A 12,413-nucleotide genomic window follows, 5' to 3' on the forward strand; every position below is an offset into this window, starting at 1 on the left:
TCCCTCACACCTTATTCACATGTACTTTACTCTTAACAGTTACATGATTATCTCCAGATGCTCCTTAGCTTTAGTGTGGCACTAAACTCACCGTGTTGCTGCCAGATGTGGGAGATTTAGTCGTGTTTTCCAGCTGCTGTAGAAGTTGAGTTGTGAGAAGGAGAATAAACGGAGGTGAGTTTATCAGTTGCTCAGAGTGAAAGTGAAAGTGTCCTGCATGGGGTTTAGGGCAGATGTGAAAGTGTCCTGCATGGGGTTTAGGACAGATGTGAAAGTGTCCTGCATGGGGTTCAGGACAGATGTGAAAGTGTCCTGCATGGGGTTTAGGACAGATGTGAAAGTGTCCTGCATGGGGTTTAGGACAGATGTGAAAGTGTCCTGCATGGGGTTCAGGACAGATGTGAAAGTGTCCTGCATGGGGTTTAGGACAGATGTGAAAGTGTCCTGCATGGGGTTCAGGACAGATGTGAAAGTGTCCTGCATGGGGTTTAGGACAGATGTGAAAGTGTCCTGCATGGGGTTCAGGACAGATGTGAAAGTGTCCTGCATGGGGTTTAGGGCAGATGTGAAAGTGTCCTGCATGGGGTTCAGGACAGATGTGAAAGTGTCCTGCATGGGGTTTAGGACAGATGTGAAAGTGTCCTGCATGGGGTTCAGGACAGATGTGGGGCTTCAGACACTGTTGTAAATGTGGCTGTATTTTACTAATGACAGTGTCAGAGCAAAACAATCTGAGAAATATACAAAACAATAAACACAAAACAGTTTGTTTTATAAATATACACACAAAAACGGTTTGTGTACATAAAGAACTAATGAAGAACATTGAGAGGAAACACACTACAGTTACAAGAACAGTTATAGAGAGCCCTAATGTGTCCAGTAGCAGCAGGAGAAAGTGCAGGTGTGCAGTGATACCTGGACCTGCTGGAGGGTGTAAACTAAAATAGATGATGATGATGATGATGATGATGATTATACAGCAATAATAATAATAATAATAATAATAATAATAGAAATGCAGTCATGTATCATTTATTCAGAATACAATCAAGAATTAACTAATTAATATTTGCTCTAACCAATAAAATGATAAGGAATAATGTAGGTTGAATTGCATTGAGCTTTTTATTTTATTTTTATTTCAGTGTCAGCAGAAACATCATAAGGTAATGATAAAGTTACTGTCTATCTGTCTCACTTTAGATCTGTTTATTAGTTAAACTGTGTTTGTATGATTAGTTGGTATTAAATCAGTGTTAAATATAAACCTGAACACTTCCGGCAGGAGGAGGAGAAACGGCTTCTTTCATTTCTGCTTTTAGACACTTTGAGCTCTTTTACAGCAGAGAGACTGAAGGTAAGAAACGGCTCGAACACACACACACACACACACTAAACACTGAGCAGTTATTATATTTATATTTATCACTCTTGTGGATGAACATATAGTTTCATATCTAACATTTTGCTCGATACGAGACTTTTTCATTTCTCATAAACTAATTGTGCAGAGATTCACTGTGGAGTTATTTAATAAAAACACTAACTCTTATCGCTGCTTAACGGATCGGAGGAGTGATGTTTAGCAAAAGAGAGAGAGAGATAGACAGAATGATGAGAGAGAGACAGACAGACAGAGAGAAACAGAAACGAAAGACAAAGTGTAAATAACAGCAAAACTGAGTTCTGTTTATTCAGTCTCTCTCTCTCTCTCTCTCTCTCTCTCTGTGTTTTAATTCATTCTTTACATAAAACCAAACATATCATTAACTGTGTCCATGTCCTTTAAACATGATCATATACCAATAAACTGTGTGTGTGTGCGTGTGTGTGTGTGTTTTAAACTGGAATTTTCACTACATGGCAGGACAAGTTCATACTTCCTGTGAAAGAGACGTTTGTACTCACACACACACACACACACACACACACTCCATGTACAACCTCACACACACCTTCCTTAGAGGAAGAAGAATGGAGAAGAATAAAGCACTAGAAGTTGCTGTAAGACAAGATGTGGAATGTAGTTGATCAGAACTTGTGAGATTTATTACCGTCAGTGTAAAAGGAACAGACAGACGGGTGAGTGAGTGAAAGACTTCTTATGATCAGGTTTTCTAGGTGTTAATATCCTCACGGCTGTATTCTGTATAAACCAGGAGCTGCTGGACATAAAGTTGTACTGGGACGCGGCGGCCTGTTACTCAAATCACACACTTATTGATTTTTTTCTTGAATGTTTGTTGCATGTGTGAAGCAGGTTAATGTGCTGTACCGACTAAAGAAGTTATGAAAATAAGATCATCTTATAAACCTTACTTTAGTCCTGAGTCTTGTTTTGTGAGCTGGAATATAGTGAGGTAGTGTGCAGGTGGGATTTCAGGTCGAACTCTTTAACATTGTGGATAAAAAAATGAAAAAAACGATTCCCTCCTTCCTGTTATTATGTAAATCAACCCACTGCCAAATGTAGGAGCTTGTTAAAACTTAAATGAGATATTTTACTGGGGCTCAGCAGATCCATACTGGGACACGTCCCCCAGTTCAAGAGTTCTGGGCCAGGGGTAGCTCAGTGGTTAAGGCATTGGACTACGGTTCAGAAGATCCCAGGTTCAAACCCCACAACCACCAAGTTGCCACTGTTGGGCCCTTGAGCGCGGCCCTTAACCCTCAACTGCTCAGATGTGTAATGAGATAAAAAAAATTGTAAGTCGCTCTGGATAAGAGAGTCTGCCAAATGCCTAAATGTAAATGTTCTAGTGACACTCATGGTACAATCTCAGGCCTTTTCGTTATAGGATAAAAAAAATCAAGTTGAAATTTTAATTTCTTAAACTTGGACAGAAATCAAAATACACGTCACATCCCAATCGAAACAAAACAGCTGAACACACTAACGTAATCACTTCTCCAGTCCTTAATACATTTTTTAAGCAGCTGGATAAAATCCTTTACAGTAAATATTTGAATAAAATGGCACATCAGGGCTTTAGCACATTACTGGACATTAGGGACACCTGTGGGACTTTAAACATGGTTTAGTACAAAACAGTATCTATCTATCCTTAAATGCAAAGCAGAAGGTCACTGGAATGTTCTGTGTTTAAATGCTCTTGTTTTGTCTTATAGTCATGGAGACTGTGCGTAAGAACAAGCCTTTTCTCATCAACACTCTGTCCACCGACGCCAGCACCGTTTTACAGCACGTCCAGAGCGATGACGTCATCCTCCAGCGCGACTACGACGATCTTAAACAGCCCAACCACACCGGCAGAACCATCATCACTAATCTTCTGGATATTCTGATGAGGAGAGGTGATGAGACGTGCCGTAAATTTCTGAAGGTGTTGGAGAAAAAAGAGCTTCAGGACAATTTCCCTCAGCTGAAGGATCTCTTCACACCTGAACAACCATCACATGAAAGAAGTAATTTTACATAAACATATTGTTATATCTATGAGTATTTCACAAACAGTGACATTTTTGTGTTTTCTCTTTACAGAAGATCCAGCCAAAGCCACTGGGGAGGTGAATATAACACCCAGGATTACTTCACGTCCTGTAAGACCAGACTTCAGCTTGATAAACTGTCTGCTCTGAAACATTCACACCCTTCTAGACTCCAGGGCTCCCTGATTTAGGGAGTTAACAGAAATGTGCACTTTCATAACTTTTGTTAATAAAATATGTTTTCAGGTTGATGAATATCAAATGTCCAGTGTCCCTCGTGGTGACTGTCTGATCATCAACAATATGGACTTTGGTGGCGAAGATGACCGACAGGGGTCTGAGAAGGATGAAGGTGTGTACAGTATTAATCTTCAGAGTGTAACTGCAGTGTACTTCATTAATAAAGGTCAAATTGCTGTAGAAACTTTTGCTTTGTTTATAGAGCTGATGTTTAGTGGCACTAAGTGTAGTGTCTGTTACTGAAGAACTGAAAGTACCCCTGGATCCAGTCTTTACAGCACTCTATTATTTTAAATGAATCTTTTCATCCCTCCTTCATGGACTGAATTGCAAGGTTTTGTAAATAACTCTGATTAAAAAACAAGAGGCAGGGGACTTCCGGTTAGCAGCCACGTGGAGTAGAGGTGTGAGTTAGGGGCTCCGACAATTTCTTCACCCCCTTATTCGTCTCTAAATGTTACACTAACTCTTTAGTTTACAATAACTTTATACTCTACCCCACTGTTATATATAGTTATATTTATTTATAAACGCTGTCAGGAGTGTTAGAGCCGGGGAAAGGACGACACTGTGAGCCCTCTAACAGAGACCGTCACGCGGTAGCGGCTAAAGTTAATCATGGTTTAGTTTACTGGACCAAATTCAGGTCCAGGTGGAGGTCCAGGTGGAGGCCCAGGTGGAGGTCCAGGTGGAGGTCCAGGGCCAGCGCTTACCTTCACTAGAACTGGTTACGGATGACCTGAGCCACGTGTGGGCGAGTTGGAGAACATCTGCTCCAGACCTCGGGATGGACCTAGAAGGCCGGAGCAGGAGACAGAACCTGCGTGTCCTGGGTCTCCCGGAGGGTACTGAAGGTGGACTCCCTACCGAGTTCTTCTCCAAACTTCCAGGTGTTTGGGAGTGAAACGCTTCCTCCATCCCCGCCTGAGACTGACAGAGCCCACCGCATACCTGCACCCAGACCTCGGCCCGTCATTCTCCGTGTACACGAGTAAATTAGGGAGAAAATCGGGGGGGAAAAATGCAAAAAATGCAAAAAAGAATTGCAAAGTAAGTTTGAACTCATCTCAACACGTGTAATCCAACGTCAGTTATTAAAGAGTAGGAGACAATTTTACATTCATGGTGACAAATCTGGGAAACTTTTAGCTCATGAGTTAAGAGGATTTAGAGCAAAACAACACATTACAAAAATTCAGATGAAGGATGGTACCATCACTAGCGACCATTCTAATATTATTAATGCATTCAGGAATTTTATTCTTGATTATACACTTCTGAGTTCCCAGAGGACCAGAGGTTAGTTAAAAATTTCTTGACTCAACTAGATATACAACTGGTATCCACAATTTTCCATTTAACATAGTGAAAAATCAGTTTCCCTATCTCAGTATTACAATTACAAGGAAACATAAACACCTTTTTAAAGAAAATTTCATTAGGTTGTTGAATAAAACCAAAAAAGACTTGGGACAGTGGTCACCACTGTCCATGCCCTGGTGGGACGCATTAATGCCACTAAAATGAGTGTTCTTCCTAAATGTTTATATCTCTTCCAGTCTGTACCTGTTTTCATTCCCAAATCTTACTTTGGTGCTTTAGACTCAGTTACTGTATATCCTCTCACCTCTGTCATCTTTTGGACATATTTTCATACCCAACCTAATCGGCCTGCCTGGGTGGAAATGGAGATAAAGTCTGTAAAAAACCTCTCTGTCTCTGCATCTCTATCAATAACTCAGTTATAAGACATACCCTGAGAGTATGGGCTCAGTTCAGAAAGCACTGTGGTCTTCTGGGCTTCTCTCTGTCCAGTCCTATTATCTCTAACCATCTCTTCCAACCTTCTTTACATGATTCAGTGTTTCAGGAATGGTACAATAAGGGCATCAAGCTTTGCGAAGATCTGTTTGTTGACCATAGGTTTGCATCGTTTGAGCAGCTCTCTGAAAGGTTTAACCTTCCCAATTTAAACTTTTTCAGATATCTGCGAGTAAGACACTTCATTCGCTCTTTAATACCGAATTTTCCTGAAGCTCCTGATGTAAATATTATGGATAATCTCCTATGTTTGTCCTAATATCCACTATTTATGGTGGATTGATGGGTTTGAGTCACACCCCTTTAAGTAAAATTAAAACTGCTTGGGAGAAAGATTTAAATCTCTCGCTGTCAGGTGATACTTGGAATTCAATTCTTGAACTTGTTAACTCAACCTCTCTATGTGCCGCCACTCCTTATTACAGTTTAAGGTTGTACACAGGGCATTTCTCCAAACTTAAACTCTCCCGTTTCTACCCAGACGTTGATCCTTCTGGTGTGATAAATGTAAAAGTGGAGAGGCGTCTCTTATTCATATGCACTGGACATGCACAAGTTTTGAAAAATTCTGGAGGGATGTTTTTAAAACCTTGTCGTTTATATTGAAATGCAACCTTGAACCAGACTAATAATATTAATTAAAATTATTTGGATTTGTCATTTCTTAAAAGTGTTTTAGTTTGTATAAAATTACAGAAATCCCAGTTTAAATGATGTCACACATGTACCTAATAATGAGCAATCAGCAGATTCACTTCCTCTGCCAGAGTGAGCACAGTGTTACAGAAGAGTTAGTTTCCTGTAGAAATGTTGAACAATTCATTTCTTTTTTTTTTTTTTTGCAGAGTCTCTTGAAAAAGTGTTTAAATGGCTGGGTTTCACTGTGGAGGTGAAGAGGAACAGAACCGCAGAACAGATGAAGGCCATCCTGAGAACATACAGCCAAAAACAGCATGGAGGCGACTGTTTCATCTGCTGCATCCTCAGCCATGGCACCACTAAGGGGGTGTGCGGGACGGATCAAAACATCGTCCAAGGAGACGAGATCTATAACCTGTTTAATGGAACCTCCTGCCCGAGTCTAATCAGTAAGCCCAAAGTGTTCTTCATCCAGGCCTGTCGTGGAAAACAACACCATCCAGGAGTCCAGGCTGATGGCCACAAGGAAGAGGAAGTAGGAGAGGAAGAAGAAGAAGATCTAAAAACAGATGCTGTGCAGATGATCATCCCAGATAAGGCAGATTTCCTTGTGGCCAGGTCGACTGTTAAAGGGTACTACTCATTTAGGAACACACGTGATGGTTCCTGGTTCATCCAGTCTTTGTGTGAGCAGCTGGAGAGGGGCTGTCCAATGTAAGTACTGGATAAAAAATATATAATTTTATGTAGAGTGTAGAAAGTGAAGAACTTGTCTGGTATATTTTTGTTATACTGAATACTAATACAGGTTTATCGTGAAATTCCTAGCTTCTGTTCAGATCTGATGTTTCTATCCTGACGGTTAACCGGATGTCTATCACACACCTGACACCCTGCATGTGCATATCATGTTTTAAAGACTACTCTTGTGTGCTGCAGTAATATATTAATGGTACTAAAGCTTTCATTTCTGTTGTTGTTGTTGTTGTTATTTATTCTCCAGGGGTGAAGACGTCTGCTCCATCCTTGTCAGGGTCAACGGGGACGTCAGTACCAAGATTGGTAAACCCAAACAGATGCCTGAGCAAAAAGTCACCCTGAGGAAGAAGCTGGTGTTCCGAGTGCCACAGTAGAAGCTGTCTGTAACCATCACCGCTCTGCAGAACCCAACAACACCATCACTGTTGTGTAGATGGTTATAAATGAGGCTTAGTAATCAGTCTTTTAGTAAAGTTGTGTGTAATTTTTTTACAATTCAAAGAACAAGAAGAAAAGAAGAGCTGCTGGATTAATAAAAGATTCAGAAACATGGGCTTGTATGAGTCTGTTTATAAACACGAATCACCTGTAAGTTATCATACACATACTGTATACACAACGCCTCATTTGCATTTGCTGACGCCCACAAGTCTCCATAGAAACAATGGGCTTATCTTGCAGGGTTTATAATAAATTACAAATGATCATTTATTTATTATGTATTTCTCGAACCATATGTTAATGAGGGGGCGGGGCTTAATGCTGTGATTTAACAGCCATTGTTCCCGTCTTGGTCTCCACTTGCGGCCTGTGCTGTAGCAGATTTGAGGTCGATCTCATTTACAACAAAGAATTTGGCTGAGAGCTGAACATGCTGGACCAGATTACATGTGATTTGGAGTGAAGGAACTGATTGGACATTTGCTTCAGATATCAGAAAACTGGCCCAAGTGTGACCTGAATAGTTGTTTGCTGTATGGTGTGTGGCACCCAGGGTTAAAGTGTGTTACTCCCAGCTTTTTTTCTTTATTAACACCATGTAAAGGGTAGGAGGGAAGGATGACACAATTGTACCAATTAAACCAAGTATGAAAGTAGACACATGTGCATGTATACATTCATTAGACACATATTCCTTTTTCTAGCTCATTTACCATAATTACTGCCACCTACAGTACGGTAATATATAAAAACAGAAAACAATAGATGTAGAAATTAACTGATGCGGATATGAAATAAATATATACAGTACATGGAAATGATGACTCTAATGACTCTTGCTTTTTTTGAGGATTTTGCGGAAATGTGACGTTGCGTTGTCATTAAACAGATTCATCTCCTGCACTGCTACAGTCTTTTTAACTGACGTTTAACTGACATGATGCTCGGCAGACAAAGTGTATACGTATTGCTTGGATTTCAAGATGTCGCTCATTCATCAAGTAAAATTTATATATATATATATATATATTTATAAGGATAGACATTTGGCAGATGCTCTGATCCATTCCTTTGGGAATTTCATGGTTTTCTGGTAAAGTCTTTGTAACTGTTTCCAGCCTTATTTAAATTAACTAGTCTTGAACGTAGATCCTCTGAATCGTCTTTTTGGCGAGGCATAGACCACATTAGCGTATTTTTCTTGTGTGGATCAAACAAGTCTGAGTGGTCACACTAGCTCTTATCCACACCTCCAAACTCATTTTCTTAACATGACTCCAGGTATGCTAACTGACTGCAATTAGCTTTTTAAAAAAATGTTTTTATGGTTATTCTCAATAAACACATGAAAGATCATAATTTATGGAGTTAATTATGTGCCAAAATTTAACTAACAAACACAATCTGCTTTGCAAAGAAAAAAACGACTTTCTCACAAATGCATCCATCCGTATTTTCTCACACATGTGCCCAACCTATTTTCTCACAAATGTAATGGAGCAACTCCGTCTTCAAAACAGCAGATGGCGCTATCGGTCAATTTACTCTATTCTCCCGAGACCTCAAACAACGTGTTTATATGGTTTACCCTTATGTCCCAGAGGAATATGAGTGGGGAACAGTTTTGAGGTGTCCATTATATATCCAGACAGCCAGAGATATTAACACTCCACTATCTTTAGGATAGAGCCCTGTAGGGGAATAATACAGTTATATTGTGGCGTGGGCGGGGCGGCGGCTGACGACCAGCATGCCTTGCGGGGATGTCGGTGTGTGTTCACCATGATGGGGAAAGGTGTTTGGGTTGGTGGCTTCGGCCCTGTTTGTGTGAGGGGTGTGTGACGTGTGAAATGTGCTCCAGTTCAAGCTAGTGCTGAATTGGATGTAGGCTCCTGAGTGAAGGTGTTGCTCATGCCTTACATGCTGTGGGCTAAATAAAGTACTCCCAGCCATTGCATTGGGTAGCAAATAAGCTCACTCGTCTCTCCAGCATTCTTCCCGGCGTAAAAACGCTACAATATCAAACCATAGTTACATTTTAATTAACTGTTGAATTATTAACTATAATTAGTGATCATATCTACATTTAAATAATCTGTGTCTGTAGTACAATCATACATTGTAGACAGCTGTTGCAGCGCGAGGTGTAGATACAGTAAGATGCAGGAATCATTAGACTGCATGAAATTTATGAAACTTTTTACAAGCAGGTTTGTAATAGAATTCTGTCTGTAATTCAGTATGTTTACTGTTCATTTAAAGCTTTTTTACCCCTTATAACTTTGTTAAAGATTATTTAAATGTAGATATGATCACTAATTATAAAAGATTTTGATGCATCATGTTGCATACGTCCGTTATGGATATAAAAAGCCAAACATGATGGCAGTTCTTTCAGCCTTCAATAGTTAATTAAAATGCAGCTGTGGTTTGATATAACTGTATTATTCCCCTACAGGGCTCTATCCTAAAGATAGTGGAGTGTTAATATGTCTGGCTGTCTGGATATATAATGGACACCTCAAAACTGTCCCCCACTCATATTCCTGTGGGACATAAGGGTAAACCATATAAACACATTGTTTGAGGTCTTGGGAGAATAGAGTAAATTGACCGATAGCGCCATCTGCTGTTTTGGAAGAGGAAGTCGCTCCATTGCATTTGTGAGAAAATAGGTTGGGCACATGTGTGAGAAAATATGGAGGGTGCATTTGTGAGAAAATACGGAGGGTGCATTTGTGAGAAAATATGGAGGGTGCATTTGTGAGAAAGTTGAATTTTTTTCTTTGCAAATCGGATTGTGTTTGTTTGCAAAACGCTGCATTTGTGAGAAAGTCGTTTTTTTCTTTGCAAAGCAGATTGTGTTTGTTTGTTAAATTTTGGCACATAATTAACTCCATAATAATTGTTTTGTGTTATTATTTTTGGCACATAGGAATTGTAAATAGTCTTGACAGATCACATTTTCTGACAAGTTAAAGCAGAAAACCATGAAAATTCCAAAAGGTTAACATACTTTTTCTTGCTATATCTCTAGATATACTATATCTTGGCCAAAGTTTCGGGAGGTGTATTAAAGGTAAGGTCTCACGGTGAGGGAAACCTGATACACTGGCCACTGCTACACTGTTTTATTCTGTATATATACAAAGATAGCCTGTGTAAATACAAAATGCATTTTTCTGCTATATATCTTATTATAAGATGGAAAGCAGCGGCATAGTGGTTAGCACCTTAGCCTTGCACCTCCGTGGATCAGGTTCGATTCCCGGCTCATGTGTTCCTCTCTTGTGTTTGTAGAAGTACAAATACTTCGTTATCTTACTTAAGTAGAAATTTTGGGTATCTATACTTTACTAGAGTAATTATTTTTCAGCCGACTTTTTACTTCTTCTCCTTACATTTTCATGCAGTTATCTGTACTTTCTACTTCTTACATTTTAAAAATAGCCTCGTTACTCCTATTTTATTTCAGCTCGTCGTTCAAAAAACAAACAAACAAAAAAACATCTGGATAAATCACGCCGTCCGGATGGAGCGAACTTGATTGTGGTTGGATGAGAAGTATAAACATACACTTCCGACACCCTATTGGTTGGTACGCGATCCATCGCACCTGCACATGGAAAATGTTTTAAAAAAAAGCTGGATCTATTGAACATCTCAGACACATCAACCACGTCCTGGCTGACTGACGTGAGGTTTGGCGTGAGTTCTGCGTTCACCTGCACATGACGTCACGTCACACACTCCAGCGAGGACATTTGAATAAAATAGCATTTTCGGTTGATAAGGTTCTGATAAGTAGATGAAGATGTCTGCGATAGAGACTCAAGATTCCAGCGAAATGTCACAACCAAACACCAGCGAGGAAGGGAACAGCACCAGGAGGGGAACAGGAATGATTATATATAATAATTTTTTTTGATGAATCACTTGTATTAATCCTTCACTCTGACAGCACTAATGTTTATTGTAGACAACCACACAGGGGTAATTGTTACTAAGCCTGCCCTGGGTGCACTAATTTTCCTGTATGTTGCCCTCACAGATTCATGCAGATAAGCTTGGATGTACATTTACATTCCAATAAAGGTTACTGATGACACGCCTCTGAAGTTTGACTTTTTGTTCAGCCATTAAAATACTTATAGGCAGCTAGTTATCATATGAGGGCCAGGGGTAGCTCAGTGGTTAAGGCATTGGACTACGGTTCGGAAGATCCCCGGTTCAAACCCCACAACCACCAAGTTGCCACTGTTGGGCCCTTGAGCGCGGCCCTTAACCCTCAGATGTGTAATGAGATAAAAAAAAAAAAAAAGTAAGTCGCTCTGGATAAGAGCGTCTGCCAAATGCCTAAATGTAAATATCATCTTCTCCATGAAACATGTTAATGCTCAGTAGTACACATATACGGTTCTTTAATGGATTTGCATTCTACTAAAATGCATTCTTTTTTAATTGCCATATACAGAATCCCAAATCACTATGGCCGTTAAAAAATACAACAAACACACAACACCACATTGTTCTTTTTGTTTATGAGGTGTTAGTGCAGTATATAGACCCGTGGCACAGCCTAAGCTTTTATCCTTAATGCTTTTCCTCCTCACGTTACTTTTACTTTTATACTTTAAGTAGTTTTGAAACCAGTACTTTTACACTTTTACTAGAGTAAAAAGCTTGAGTTGATACTTCAACTTCTAAAGAAGTCTTTTTAAACCCTAGTATCTATACTTCTACTCAAGTAATGGGTGTGAATACTTTTGACACCACTGCTCCTCTAACAGGTGGCATTAATAACACTTATTGCACTTATATGTTTAGAAACATTAACACTAATTAACACAGTTTTATTATAAAGCGTAAATCACTGTAAATGATGTCTTTATCACGTATTTTATCATCATTCAGACTTTATTTAAATGTAAAACTATTTTTGTCTCGAGACTGAAATTAGGGCAAAAGTCACGGAGGCGACCCTTTCCACGTCACGTGGTAACACGTGATTACAATCCTGCGCTGTGATTGGAGGAGAGCTGAAGAACAGACCCCCCCCC

General features: G+C 39.7%; 1 protein-coding gene across 6 annotated transcripts; it reads left to right on the forward strand.

Moving 5' to 3' along the window:
- Positions 1 to 7,462, forward strand: LOC128533669 (caspase-8-like). Of its 6 annotated transcripts, none has more exons than XM_053507954.1 (7): positions 1 to 174; positions 1,289 to 1,360; positions 3,133 to 3,429; positions 3,506 to 3,564; positions 3,700 to 3,805; positions 6,360 to 6,867; positions 7,157 to 7,462. In XM_053507954.1, the coding sequence occupies exons 3-7, from the start codon at positions 3,135 to 3,137 to the stop codon at positions 7,284 to 7,286; spliced, it is 1,098 nt and encodes a 365-aa protein (XP_053363929.1). In that variant the 5' UTR covers positions 1 to 174; positions 1,289 to 1,360; positions 3,133 to 3,134; the 3' UTR covers positions 7,287 to 7,462. The 6 variants fall into 6 exon arrangements, with proteins under 6 accessions (XP_053363929.1, XP_053363931.1, XP_053363930.1 ...); XM_053507956.1 differs by having other exon boundaries at positions 158 to 174; positions 1,326 to 1,360; XM_053507955.1 differs by lacking the exon at positions 1 to 174 and adding an exon at positions 1,148 to 1,169.
- Positions 7,463 to 12,413: the final 4,951 nt, after the last annotated feature.

This window comes from Clarias gariepinus, chromosome 11, assembly GCF_024256425.1.
Source record: "Clarias gariepinus isolate MV-2021 ecotype Netherlands chromosome 11, CGAR_prim_01v2, whole genome shotgun sequence".
NCBI classification, from domain to species: domain Eukaryota; kingdom Metazoa; phylum Chordata; class Actinopteri; order Siluriformes; family Clariidae; genus Clarias; species Clarias gariepinus.